This window comes from Vigna angularis, chromosome 3 (assembly GCF_016808095.1).
Source record: "Vigna angularis cultivar LongXiaoDou No.4 chromosome 3, ASM1680809v1, whole genome shotgun sequence".
NCBI lineage: Eukaryota > Viridiplantae > Streptophyta > Magnoliopsida > Fabales > Fabaceae > Vigna > Vigna angularis.
In genome coordinates this window covers 2,133,934-2,148,714 of record NC_068972.1, presented here as the reverse complement: position 1 = coordinate 2,148,714, position 14,781 = coordinate 2,133,934, and the positions used below count along the sequence as shown (strand labels likewise).

General features: G+C 33.4%; 3 protein-coding genes across 5 annotated transcripts; 1 reads left to right on the top strand and 2 right to left on the bottom strand.

Annotated features, from left to right (window-relative positions):
* Nucleotides 1-746: 746 nt before the first annotated feature.
* LOC108325466 (probable carboxylesterase 6) lies at nt 747-2,074 on the bottom strand. Its single transcript, XM_017558544.2, has one exon. The coding sequence runs from the start codon at nt 1,947-1,949 to the stop codon at nt 903-905; it is 1,047 nt and encodes a 348-aa protein (XP_017414033.1). The 5' UTR covers nt 1,950-2,074; the 3' UTR covers nt 747-902.
* Nucleotides 2,075-8,548: 6,474 nt separating this feature from the next.
* Nucleotides 8,549-12,836, top strand: LOC108325665 (uncharacterized). Of its 2 annotated transcripts, none has more exons than XM_052874817.1 (2): nt 8,549-9,057; nt 12,701-12,836. In XM_052874817.1, exons 1-2 carry the CDS (start codon nt 8,721-8,723, stop codon nt 12,724-12,726), a joined length of 363 nt encoding a protein of 120 aa, XP_052730777.1. In that variant the 5' UTR covers nt 8,549-8,720; the 3' UTR covers nt 12,727-12,836. The 2 variants fall into 2 exon arrangements, with proteins under 2 accessions (XP_052730777.1, XP_017414250.1); XM_017558761.2 differs by lacking the exon at nt 12,701-12,836 and adding an exon at nt 9,157-9,473 and having other exon boundaries at nt 8,563-9,057.
* LOC108324904 (transcription factor TGA2.2) lies at nt 9,618-13,200 on the bottom strand. 2 transcript variants are annotated; one of them, XM_017557850.2, is made up of 11 exons: nt 12,906-13,198; nt 12,683-12,768; nt 12,503-12,576; nt 12,216-12,404; nt 11,822-11,926; nt 11,670-11,729; nt 11,371-11,448; nt 11,214-11,271; nt 10,477-10,748; nt 10,138-10,383; nt 9,618-9,903 (listed from the first exon to the last, which is right to left on the bottom strand). In XM_017557850.2, the coding sequence occupies exons 1-11, from the start codon at nt 12,974-12,976 to the stop codon at nt 9,754-9,756; spliced, it is 1,389 nt and encodes a 462-aa protein (XP_017413339.1). In that variant the 5' UTR covers nt 12,977-13,198; the 3' UTR covers nt 9,618-9,753. The 2 variants fall into 2 exon arrangements, with proteins under 2 accessions (XP_017413339.1, XP_052730776.1); XM_052874816.1 differs by having other exon boundaries at nt 12,683-13,200.
* Nucleotides 13,201-14,781: the final 1,581 nt, after the last annotated feature.

Genomic DNA, 14,781 nt, shown 5'->3' with positions numbered 1-14,781 from the left:
GTCTTATCAAATATGACAACATGATTTTAATTTTTTGTGTTTATATATTGATAAATACTAATAACTAATTAAAGTTTATTATTTATAATGACAAAAATTAAAAAGATTAAAACTATTACAGATTTAAAAATAGCACAAAATGTTGGAAACTAAAACTTATACCTGCTTTGACAAATTTCAATTAAGGATTTCTTTGTCTTTGATAAGATACTGGGTAACAGATACAGTTGTAAGACTAACTTTTAATGCTAGAAGTGAAAATAAACAAAGGGCAATTTCCCAATAATATTCTTGAATTTAAATTCAAGTAAAACTATTTTGATTTATAGTTCACTTTCGGTGCAATAAACATTAATTTTCTATTGTCCATTAGCAAGTATAGTTAAGTTTTCGTAGTATGACTCCCATTGAATTTTTTTCACCTCTGCATAAATATAGTGTATCCATTTCGGAAAATATTTTGTTACACTTGAAAACTCATTTTTAAAAGTATTTTGAGTGTGTGCAAATATTTGTTAGGTATCAATATTACCCATCCATTTCTCTTCTAAAATTAAAGTGAACTAACTTGAGTTTTCCAACTTACCTCAAATAACAGTGAGATTAACAATCTCATCATAGATGATTGTTTCAACTAAAATTTTCAATTATCAATCATCTTAAAATAAAAAGAAAACTATACCAATAATTCATAATAAAAGTTATTTAGTCTCATTTTTCTTCAAATTAAATCGAGGACAACTGTGTATATACAATCTCATTCATTACCTATGAGAAATGATTCCATTATATAGTACAGTTGTTGAAGATTTAGAAATTTACAATAGGCAGTTTGATTTGGAGAAGAGTGAATTAAGTTTATATACAGAGAAAGAGAGAGAGCAGAACAGTGAAACAGAGAATCAGAGAGCCATGAAGGATTTAACACGAGCCATCATTTCCTTAGTTCTGTTCTTGGATATCTGAGACTTACCCAAAATCTGAAACGCATGTCCAACACCTCTGAACAGCTCAAACTCAACCCTTTTCCCTGCTCTAACCAAAGTATCACAAAACTCCAAGTTCCTATCTTTCAATATATCAATCTCCGAGATGCACACCAAGGTACGCAAGACCTTCAACTGCTCCAACTTCACTTTCACCAAAGGGTTGCACCACGGATGGTCCCGGTTCGCACCGCAGGGTAACGCCAAGCGCCAATAAGTGTCAGATGCTGCCAAGTTCAAAGCAGAACCCGATGATTGAGCCATGCATTTCTCAGAACCTGTTCTTACTTCCCCACCGAAAAAGGGTTGTATCAAAATAAGACCTTTCAGACTCAAAGGCCTTAAAGCAACACCATCACATGCAGCTACCCTTGTGGCAACGTTGTAGGCTATGTTAGCACCAGCACTGTCCCCGCCCAAGAAGACACTGGAGAAGTTACACTTTGTAGTCCACCATTCACTGTTACTACCACTACCCTCGTGTTGTTCATATAGCATTTGTTGCTTCACCCACATTAGGGCCTTTAATCCGTCGTCATAGGGTGCTGGAAGAGGGTTCTCTGGGGCCAATCGATAGTTCACTGACATAATCACACACCGCACTTCGGCAGATAGCCTTGCAAGGAAATCATGGTAGCAACTCCATGCTGCTGACCCAACACAAAAGCCTCCACCGTGGAAATAAACGAGCAATGGCAACTCGTGTTGGCAAATTGGAACGTAAAAACGTGCCCATGTGTTCGTGGCACTGTCAATGACCATGTCTCCAGATGTCACATTTAGCTCTGGACTAATAGTACTAGCAGTGACACATGGAAGAACTTGTGGTCGTTCCACGTATCCATCTTTGTGAACTCTAATAAGCCCTGATATTTCCTCAACTACACAACCATGAGGTAGATGATGGTCTTTGGGAACATTGTATTGTGGGCTAAGGTATGCGTTTGAGGTAAGAGTAGCCATTATTTTTCTTGGGATGTAAGAAGAGGCTGAAAGAAAAGAAGAAAGAAAGAAAGCAAGGAATGAATGAATTTTCGGTGACTGGTTTTGAAGTTTGTAACCTCACGCTATTCTTTGCTTATATATATATACAAAGTGAGTGGAACTGAAAAGGTGAAAAAGGCACTGTAAGGAGTGGAGAAAGGATGAATGAATGTTTTCATGGCAGGTGGAATTGGACACATGTCTCCACGTGAATTCACATGTGGAGGGTCAGCCAAATTTTCAATGCGCCTCCTATTTTCGTAACTCGTTCCTTTCACTGCCTAATTGGGAAGCATCAACCTAAAAAGACACACCTTCACATTAACAAGTTCTAGGAAAGTGGCTGGTTGGTGCGTGTCAGAGTTTGCAAATAGACCAATCCACTTTACAAAATGCAGTGGAAGGTCTCACTTTAACCTTTAAACTCCAATTAAATTCACTAAACGTTCTTTTTATGTTTGATTTGCTTCAGGCTTAACTTAAAAAAAAGATTGAGAAAAGTTTTTCCTACCGACATTAGGTAAGTGAATGATCCATTTTGTCAGTTTTAGTGCACACATTACTGTTAAATTACCCAATCAGCAGCTAATTAAACAGAATCAAAACGTCTAAATAGGATGTGCCATGATTACGCCTCAGACGCTGATGTTTGACTTTTGGTCTTTTGTTTTTTGGTTTTTAGATGCAGGGTCATTCTCACAGTACTTCAGCCATGTTCATGTAACTATGCATATGCCATCTTCTTTTAATTAAATTTTCATATTTGTGATATTTGAATCTAACAGCTCTTATTACCTTTTCCATGGGAAATAACAAAAGTTTTGCAAAATATGTTTCTTTAACTCATCCTTACATTCCATTATACTGTGGTTATAACAAGAGGTGATGGGAAATCTCTTGTTGCTTATAAACATACCAAGTTTAAGTATGCATATGAGTACAAAGAAAGAAGACGAAAGAAATGTCAAAATTGAACTGTTTATGCTTCTGTTGAGGAATCACTTATGGGCATGTAGGGCAAGGGGGAAAAAATAAGTAGCATGACATTGTTGACATTTCAAAGAAACAAGTGAGCTTAGTGGCATGCAAACATTAGGGGCTAACTTTAGGTTGCCTCCCATTAACACCATTTCAGGAGCAATAAGGAGACATCACACATTATAAGAAGTTGAATTAATATAACTCATTCTAGATATTTCATAGAGAGTGATAATTGAAGTTAGTTTGTGGTGATGAGCTAGGGTTACCCATTTTCAGGATATCCATTGAACTTGCTCCTCGGTGAACCTTCAATATCCAAAGTCAGACCTTATTGCCAGTCTTTTTCTTTTCATTTTATCTTCAAAAAAGAAACATTCTTCGTTGTGCATGAATCATGCTTACCTTTTTAGTTACATACATGCATCTTCCTCTTCACTTTTCTCATTTTCAAGAATGGAATGATACTATTTTAGAGTTCAGAATTTGAAATTGAAGGATCGCTTCTTCTAATGTGTGGAACGAGCTGTGGATGACTTTCATAATGGCTAAAAGTGCAATTTTGAAAATGAAACTCCAATTTTGAAGGACTATATAAAAACCCAGAGGGAGACGTAAGAGTTGTATGTAACACATATATACTTCAGAAATAATGTGCTTTGTCAACAATTTATTCTTATTGACTTTCTTTGCTTGTGAGTTATACAATAATGGTTAAAAATTAATAAAATTGTCAACCAGAATTATTATTGTATAAGATACAATGCTGGTGTCAGATCATTATTGGCCAATTCAAAAGGTGTTAGAGTATGACAAGTATTACCAATTAGTTTATTGAGATTAGTACTTATAATATACTCAAAAATAAATAAAAAAGCAAAGAGAATGCTTAGAAGATGTGAACAAGGTCACGATTTCTCAATTTGACACGTAAAACATGGCAGATTCAATAATTAAAAAACAGTAATATTGATTTACTTTAGATAAAGTTTGTGCAGACAAACTTTTTGAGCATTTTTATATGTGAATAGGATGTATTTTTGTAAAAGTAACATGGAAATTCATAGATTTTATATCAATATATACATCTAAAGAAAACTGCCTGTTAGACAGAAAAAATTTGTATGTATTTTTTTTAAAAGGGTTAAAGCATATCAAGTGTTCCAGTGTTAATATAAACTACTATGATATATTAATAATTTTTTTTAACAATTTTTTTAGAATAGGTTACATGTCACTATTTTATTGGTTCCTATATTTGAAACGGATCAATCACAAGCTATCACATAGACTGTTGCAAAAATGTTGTTAAAAAGACATTTTTCTAACATAAATTACTGATAAAAAGGTTAAAGTATTTCACCAAAGTTACCAAAGTTTGTTAACTATATTGGATAATGATACTTTGACAACATTTTTTTGACAACATTTTAGTATCATTTATGTGTCATTCTGTAATGGGTCCAAAATTACTCTACAATCAATAATAATAATCATAAACACCAATATGAACCAATCACAGAATGACACGTAAATGATGTTAAAACGTTGTAAAAAAAATGTTGTCAAAGTATCGTTATCCTATATCTTGTGTTTTCTTCTCCGTAGGTAACTCCCTGTGTCCTTGTACCTATAAATATCTTTCTCATGGGAGCTTAAAACACGGTGAGTAAAAAATTGTCCCTGCACCCATAAAATATGAAGATGGTTAGGTTTGATATTGGGGCAAACGGGGACATGAAACTTTTTGCTTCCAATAGGGTGAAGTAGGGTGAGACATTAGAGAGTGAAATAATGAGTAACTCTAAAGTCAAACATCCAAACACCTTCAAGTACAGTCTAGGGACATTAGACGATGAAGTGATTTTAATGATAGGTCTATCGTTAATAGAGTTCTAGTATTAACTTCTTAGCTTGAGATGACTCATACCATTTTAATTTTAAGAAGTTTCTATCAGTCTAACAAAATTTGTTTATAATTTAAATAATATATATTCATTTTATTTTTAATTGATGTAACATACTGGACAATGCATTTCTCAATCTGCCTTTGCCAAACCCTCATGCCAGAGTATATCACCATTGCCACCAAGCTCAACAAGCCTGAGTCGTTTTGGTGAAGGTTGACACCACCATCAAGAACAAATTAGTGTTGGGGTACGACAAGACATGCTATGAAAGAATCTTATGAACTTATTGCATATTTTTAACCTTCAAAATTTGTTTATAATTATTGAGTCAAGGTTTAGAAGAATAGTGGCAGAGAATGTAAGACACGAAAGAGAAGAATTGGCAACACTACGGTTGAACGTGAATAAGAAAATGTATTTTCTTAACTTATAAACATTTTGTGTTGATAATAATTTGAATTGAAACAAAGATGCTTACTGTATGTTATACAACTATACAGAGGAATTATCGGATAAGACAATTGAGAAGAAACAATCAATCCCAAGATGGTCAGTATCACCAAGCATCGTTCAATTAAGATAAGTAAATATTATTTATTAACCGACCTATAGTTATGGAGATGGGAGACCGGGTTGACTACCAGTAAGGATCCTTAAACATAACTTCTAATTAAGATTATTAGTAAGAGTTATTTAGTGGGCAATGGGTTGTAATTGAGCTGTGATTAGGATTTCATTACTCATAAGCACATCATGAAACCTATAAATAGAGGTCAAAGGTAAGAAGGTAGGTGATTACATTTATTACGGATTTAAAATTTTAATGTGACTTCTAATCGGATTAATCACTTAGTGTCAGATGTCTTTGACACGTACACTTGAACGGTTTGGAGAGTGAATAAAGAAAGACTTTGAGAAAAAGTGTTCAGGACTATCTAACATTTATTATAACAAGTGTAATTACAATTATCATTGTAAAAACATTTTATTTGTGGTTACAATTATATTCAGGTGGGTAAAATCTTTCAAATCAAATTTGTCAAAATAAATAAGAAATATTTTAGACCTTCAAATTTATTGAAATGTGATTTTACCTGAAGCGGGAATTCCTGGATTTCAGTTTTTTTAGAAATTGGTGTTATCAAAGCCCAACAAAAAAGACACTACAATGGCCCACGGCTAAAATAACAATAATGGTGTACATTTTCATTCAGAAAAAATATTTCAGTTCCAATAATTTGAGGGTGTTGCTCCCTCCACCACCACCCTATACTTCCTCCACCTCTCCGCACTATTTTAAATATAATTATATCCTTAAGTTAAAAAGATTTTTACTTTTACCCTATTTTAAATAATTTGAAACCCTAATTTTACTTTCCCAGCACCCACCCACGGAACTCTCTTTCCCTTTTCCCATTTCCGTTTCACCTCCCAACCTCCCGCACTTCCATTCCTTTTTCTTCCCAGTTTTTTTTTTTTGGTTTGAAAGCTTCCATTGTCACCGTGGTGTGAAGGAGCGTCGCCGCCGTGGTGTGAAGGAGCGTCGCCACTGTGGTGTGGAGGAACATCGATGAGCGTCCAGAGCATCAACCAGCGTGAGGAAGTATACATCAATGGAGGTGACATCCTTCAACGGATGTCTGCTAATAAAACAAACCCTAAAATAAAAAACGTAACCTTTAAACGAAGGTGACATCTTCAACGGATGTCAACATCCGTTTAAGGTAAAACGAGTGTCGACATCTATTTTTCCTTAAACGGATGTTGACATCCGTTGAAGGATGTCACCTCCGTTTAAAGGTTACGTTTTTTATTTTAGGGTTTTATTTCAAGGTTTATTCGAATACGCACCTGGAGGAAGCACGACACGCACTGCACTACTCCACGCACTGCACCACGAGAGTCACGAGAGCGACACTGCTTGATAATTCTTTCCAGCACCAACCTTTGCAACTTGTAGTATCTCACAACGACGAAAGAAAGAGAGGAAGATAGAATAGGTTATTAGTGAAATAGGTTGTGAATGGGTAAAATTAAAAAATAATAACCCTAAAAATAAAATTTTAAAAGGAGAGGTGGAGGGAGAAAGGTGTGGTGATGGAGGGAGCAACACCCATAATTTATCATGTATGTTGGTTTCAAACACTGTCCCTTTAAAAACACAGTAGAGATATGAACCTTCATGAGTAATTTTTAAATTCATTCACTATTTTATAAAGAAAAAGGTGAAGTATAAGAAATGGAAAACAAAACAATTTATTATGGTTAATACCTTAGGCTTTATATGCAAAAGATGTTAGATAAATAATCTAAGTGAGAAAAAAATAATGTATATTCTATTCATAATGAAAATAATTTATTGTTATTAGAATTTTTTTATCTGCCCAAACCAAAGATTAGTTTTAAAGTAAAGAATATATCATATATATATATATATATATATATATATATATATATATATATATATATATATATATATATATATATGATACTAAGTATTGTAAAAATACTCAATGTGATGCATGAGCCACAAATGTGTTCTGGATTCAGAAATGTCTAATAACACCAATGTCTGGTTGGTGTAGGTGCAAGGATATAATTATTGGGATAAACTTAAATTTTAGATTTTATTAATAATTTGTTTAAATATTATTTTATTAGTTTCTGGATCTAATAATATTTAGTTTGATTTTGATAGAGATAAAATAAGAATAGATATTTATGATTTTCGGTTTATTTAGGTACAATATTATTTTATGCTAAATTAAACAAATTTTATTTTTAAGATAGTTAATATTTTATTTTTATTCCCATAATATTGTAAGTGTCGTGATTATTTAAAGTCCTTCAATTATCAATGAATAGCATACTTAATTTTAAGAAAATATCAAATCGTGAGATTTTCTCAACAATAATTTCATAACCATCTAATTTAAATATTTAAATAATTTTTTTACAACATTTATTTCAAAACTTTGATTGTTGACCTAATAACATTTGAATAAAAAAAAAACGTGGACAAGTATAAGATAAAAATAATAAAATAAAATATCTCCTGCACTTATAAAATATTATTACTTTTTTTATTTTTTTCCATCATAAAATATTTAAATAAGAAAAAAGAGTTATTTGTGACGTAGCAACTTCAAGCCAATCCATATCACAACTAAATCATGGGTGTAGAGAGAGAACTTTTACAGTATCTTGTACAGAATGTCACATTCATAGATCCCTTGGTGTTGAGAATGTGTTCATCATAATATATGCAGAATAATAGAGATTGAATAAAATTTAGTTTATTTTTTAACAGTGTAATGAGAATTTCAGCTATCCAAATATCAGCATATAAGATAAACCATTTTTTAAAGGTAGTTTTAAGAAGTGAAGCAACACCAATAAGATACTCTAATTTAACATCTACCAAATACTTGAATCACAAACAATTCCAAGTTATGAAAGTTACATGGCACAATTTGATATTTTAATTTTTTTATGACAAGGTAACCCAAACCATAAGCATGCTTGATGTTGATCTTTGGTGATGAATAACGACCATTTATGTCGCTACAAATTAACTGACAAATGTCTTGTGTGGTGTGTTCTGATCCACTTGGTTTGGCTTATAGATTTAATGATTGCATCATATGATTTAAAGCAGCTGACATTTGCTAGCGTACGAAATGGAAATGGACATATTCTTCCAACTTGGACACTATCGGATATCAGATTTACCCACGCCTATTTTCACAACACTGACTTCAAACTAATCTCTTTTGTCTCTCGTTCATCCATCTATATACATAAACCTCAACACCTGTTTTATTTTCACCTCCCAAATCATCATCTTCTTCAGCAACATAACATGGAGATGAATTCAGATCCTAGTGCTATGTCTGAGGCAGAATATGAAGAGGATACTTTCTATGCAGAGATTAGGAGGCAGATTCTGCTATTGACATCTGAAGATAACGAAGATTTACTCCAAACAAGAACTTTCAATCCCATTAATGTCACTGATGGTGGTTCAGCCAGGTCAGCTTTCAGATTTAGCTGGGAATCTCCACCTCCAAGCAATTTTTGTTTGTGGGAAAGACATGGTTCTGGTTCACCACCCCTTTGGCTTATGAACTTGTGGAAGAGTGGTAAGGGTACTGGGGTGTTCATTCCCCAAGTTGCATCCAGAAAAATCCATAGACCAGGTAGAGTTTTTTATATCTGCTTGACTAGTTTAAATATGATGAAATTGTTTAAAAGAAAGATTAATATTTTAATAGTGTTACATTATTGATTCTTGGCAGGAAAAATCAATAGCAGAAAAAAGGTATATAGACCAGTGGATAACAAGAATTGAAGAATCTTAGATAAATTGCTACTAAATTGAAGTTGAATATCCTTGCTCCATCATTATATATATATAACATAGGATACAATGATGATGTTACATTAGTGGAAGAATTACAGAACATAAAAGGGTGAAAAGTTTGTACAACTATTGTTCATTTATGTACAGATCTTAGTTTTTATAGGAGAGTAAAACAATTTGTGTAAATTGTTTAATGTAATTGTCTGTTCTGTTCTATTCTATTAAAAAAACATCATATTGTTGGCATTTTAATGTAGAGTTTTCTCTTTCCATATAAAAAATGATGAGAAAGGGAATGAAATGATTTATAATTATTTCTATCAATAAGTTATTTGCAATGCTGTCTGGTACGTGAAAGGATGCAAAGGTGACACCTATCTGTTTTCAAGAGTAGTGTAAGCATAACACAGAAAAATATTTCCTTGAAAATGTCAATAATATACAAATTTGTCAATAGCTGAAAAGTTGTAGGAATCAAGGTGCAATAATTAGCCATGTTTCTGATAAGATTAGTTCTGAATATGTGTGACACCTAGTACTCTCTTGGGCACGCTAACCATAGAGAATTAAGAGCTCTGAGTCGTGAAACGTAATCATTTATGACAAGTAGTGCCCGCGCAGCTTGGAAAGTGGTCAGAATTCGTCTCATCTGTTGCAGAGTTTGTTGCCTCAAGAGATCAGCCTGAGAAAGGAAACATCTATACTCTCTCAATACATTTTCATCAAATTTTCAAAGGTTGTGATCATAGTGATAATTGACAAAGTAAAGACACATAGAAACTAAACTCATAAGCATAATGTGGAATTTTTACTATTGAAAGTGAGAACTTAAACTACAAATAAAGATTATAATGTTGCAATAAGTGCTAAATATTAGTATTAGAGATGCTGTGACTAAGATTAGTGAGGTTATTACCTGATGAAGGAAACTCTCAAGTGTGGCAAGCTTGCCTAATGCAATTGCCATTTGACCCATGTACTCGGCAACATTTCCAGAACCAGATGATCCCTGTGAGGAGGTTGAAAGTGTATCTGAAAGAGACTGCTGCAATGCTTCCATGCCTTGTGATAATGCATCCTCAGCTTGCTGGGAAGACTGTTGCAGATTGTAAATGCCCATCAACTGCTCTTCCGTTAATGGTTCAAGCTGGTTTCTAACTATCTGATTATCCAAAGAAATGTGCCTATTAGTCATCAACAACTGAACAGAATATTCTATGGACACGAAATTTCAGTATCTGAAATGGTCAATCACCTTGAGAAGTTCAGAAGAACGAAATCCACCTAGCCATATGAAGCATCTTTCTGCAGGAGTCTTCCACATCCCAGAAAGTATATGAAATACATCAGCCTTTGCCCCTATGCTCTTCAACCTGAATAATTCATCGTAATGTGCCATGACTCCATCAACAAGAACATAAAGTTCATTATCACCCATTCGAGAATTTATAGCTGATCTTAGATCATTGATCAGCCTTTGATGCTCATCCACCCATCGAACATAGTCCATGTCAAATGCTAACGCTCCTTGAGGATAAAAAAATCATCACAAAATCAAATTCAACTGCCTAGTTTGTAATAATAGTCATTCATGAAATTACAATTTATATTACAAACCTAAGCCATGTCAAATACTTATAATTCAATATGTATGGATGAAATTACAAATAACAATGACTAGTCCTTTTGCCTTACCCAGCCATTATCTTTTAAGCATCAGAAGAAAATTAGGCATGCAGATGATTAATGTTATTACCTAGATTGAGGCTTCAATTCTACCAATATCATGACAATTTCTATGTTAAATTTACTGTATACAGGTTGTATGTATAAAATCAACTATTTTAGCTTCTTTCTTGGCCATGGGTGAGCTTCAAACAATAATCATTGTCATATATAAACAGTACCGTAGTTTTGAGTTTGAAAACATGTACTCAATAGTCAATTACCAATGTTCTGCCACTACAAATGAAAAATAATCTTTCATATTACCATTTCCAACAACTGAATGTCCTCGTTCCGCAGTGAGTCCATTTGCAATAAGAACACCCTGGAGAAAGTAGCAACCCATATAAAAAAGCAATTAAGATAACAGAAAATTTGTATTATGGATGCAAATTATCTACCAGAAACCTTTAATATCTTACACCTGCTGACGTGCCCGTTGAAGCTCTTGTTCTAATTGTGCAAGCCTAACTCGACTGCTCTCCAACTGTTGCACATATGCCTGTTCATGATCATACCATATATACCAATCAAATATATTCCATTAACAAGATTCTTAGAATTATCTGAAAAAATGAACTTGTTAATTCACTCCCAGTGATTGTTACACATACAGGGAGAAACAAAAACTAATAACATTGAAACTAACTGATATAACGAAACTCAGCAATAAACTGCTCAATCAAGAGTCAATTAGGATAAACTTCTTCCTTGAGTAATTACCTTTTTCCTCAGCCGACTCTTCCTAGCTGCCTCGCGATTCTGAGCTAGCCTACGAACGGTCTAACGGAAGACATTCACAAAAATAAAGCTATCAGCAACGAAACAGGAAATGCTAAACATAGGATTTGGTAGCAAAACTAGCATCAAACAACCTTCTGGTCTTCGGGTTTAACCTTTGTCTTACTTTGATCCTGGGAGTCCACAACTACAAGTGCCCCGTCTCCAACTCCATTGCCCCAAGACACGGTAGAGAAACACTGTGAACAAAAAATACATTAAAATCAGCAATTCACATTCCATTTTATCCCGTTAAATACGTCTTCATCTTTTTGGACAAAACATTTATACTGATAGAGATGCAAAAAATCCAACTGATGTTATACTTTTTAGTAGTCAAGTTGATTAAGTAGGTGTGAGAAACAGACAGAAAGTAGAAGAAAAGAAAAAGAAAAAGATAGTGACAAAAACCCATTTAAGCCTTTACAATGACTTTCCATTTCCGACACATAACAGTAACAGCAAGAAAATAATTTTTCAGAAACCCACTTGGTTTTTATCATCGGTGTCGATGTCTGTGCAAGTATCTTCAGTGTGTTGGCTATCATCTGCCCATTTCTCAACATACTGGTTCCCCATGGGCATGGTGGCGCTACAGTTTCCTCTCTGATACATGTGTTGAGACTCTGTCTCAACACACCCTACAACCGTCGAACCAAACTCTGCACCTCCAAGGTTCTACAAAAACATTTTCGTCCGAACCCAAAATAGACAAGGCACGCGTGAAAAAAAAAATCTATAACTATAGAGGAAAACAAGAGAGAAAGAACCGGTACCGTGTTGAATGTCCCACACTGCAAGTTGCTTGCAACAACAGCCATATTGTTCGACTTCGCACCAAACACAGAACCTGGATATAATATAGTTAAAAATTAAAATTCCTACACAAGAAGGAACCATTTTGTGTGTAAGTGTGTGTTTGTATATTGGTGAAGACATTGAAAGAGAGTATTAACTTGAGCTTAAATCAACAGCATCGTGCTGCCGAAAAGAATGCTGAAGATCAGAGAAGCGCGTGGGATTTGGGTTGGCGTCATTTCCCCTGTTACAGAACAGAGAAAAACAGAGAAACTCTGTTTTAGAAAACTTTATATTTGTAATACCAAAAGAAAAATAAATCAACAGAAGCACTTGTTGGTGCATGTGAATGGTTGTTGCAGATTGTAATATGCAATTTACCGGTGAATGAAGGAAGAGTGGGAATAGAGTGGCGAGGTTGATTCTGATTCGGTTGGGTTGAAGCTTTGCATTGTTTCTAAGCTAAGTGATTAGGAAAGAAAGCATGAATGATGGCGATGATAGGTTTTGTTGTTAAACAAGTGGAAGCAGAAGAGAATATGGAAATGCAGTTCGAAGCATAAAGTGTTGGAGGAAGCTTTAAGAAGAGTGTAATGTAGTAGTGTTGCATCAGCACCCCCACATTTCAAAGCTTCAACCTTTTTCTTTCAGTGATTTTATTCATACACATTTCTAAAATAATCTCTGCTTTAGTATATTATTTTTATTACAAAATTAATTCTTTTCTTGTGTTTTTTTAATAAGTCGATAGTATAAGAATTTTAAATGATATATTAGCATGGTCTAAATTTACTAATAAAATAATATAAGTAGTCTATAAATATAAATATAGGTTCAATAAATAGTATATTAATGGTATGTGTGATATTAGAAAAAAAAAATAAAAACAGTGGAAAAGAGAGAGAAAAAATTAAGATAAATAGGTAAAAAGTGAGGTAAAATAGAAATTGTTCGATTGAAAAATAAGTACAATTTAATGGAAATATAAATTGTTTAAACAAAAAATATTTTTAAATTTTATTTATTCATTATTGTTTACTTATTATTAACAACTAGCACACACAAGTCACTTCACATGTTATAAATATATTATTGTATAGAAACGATTAAATAGGTTTCAAAATAAATAAAGGATATTAACCTAGGAGTAAAATTTAAACAAGATACGAAACCAGATAAGGTACCTATAACTAAATTTGAGAGTTGAATTAACTACTTTATAACTTGTTCTCTTAAAGTTTTAAATTTTTTCTTACGAATCGTAGTATTTTAATAATAATAACAACATAATACGCAAACAAAATTATTTTTTATTTTTCCTTAAATTATCTTGTTTTTGTTTATTTTAGCTCATTTTTTTATGTTCCATTTTTCTCTTTTGTTTCTTTTTTTTCCTACCAAAAATTAAATGCGTATAATGATCAAGTGGGTTTTCTTTAGTATGTGGATTTTGTGAAAGAGTAATAAATATTGATAAAGTTAGATGTAACTATAAGGTTATAATACAATGCATAATAAATTATAAAAAGTGTTTCTCATACTTGCACATAACCAATACTAAGATAGGAAATAAAATCTATAAATTAACTCTTACTTAGCTTGTTGGGTACAAACAATAAAACAAGAGATGAATATGGATTTATATACACGTAAGATACTTCCATTGGTAAAATGTCTTTTGGAGTGGTACCAAAAGCAAATATGTGAGGACTTAGTCCAAAATAGACAATATTTTACCAGTGTGGAGATCTATGTGTATATGTTGTTCCTCCCAACAAATGGTATCAGAGCCCATGGTTCAGGTCTGATGACCGGACTCAGACAAGTACATCCTTCCATGATCAGATGAAGCTCTGAAAAGTGGCCAGTGACAGATAGCTATATGAATCATAAGAGGTGGAGAGCAAAAGATGCTCAGTGTTGTGACCATGGATCGTGAAAGAGGGCAAAAAGATGCTCATTGTTGACCATGGTGTACTCGAGGATAAGAAAAGACTTCACTTCTACGAGAGGTGGAGGTAGGAGAACCATAGTCCTTTGTTTGAGGGGAATATGTTGGGTACAAACAATAAAACAAGAGATGAACATGAGTTTATATACACATAAGATACCTCCATATTGGTAAGAGGCCTTTTGGAGTGGTACCAAAAGTAAATCCGTGAGAGCTTAGACCAAAACGGACAATATCTTACCAATGTGGATATCTAAGTGTGTATGTTATCCCTCCCTACAATGCTCACTTTTAAAATAATATTGG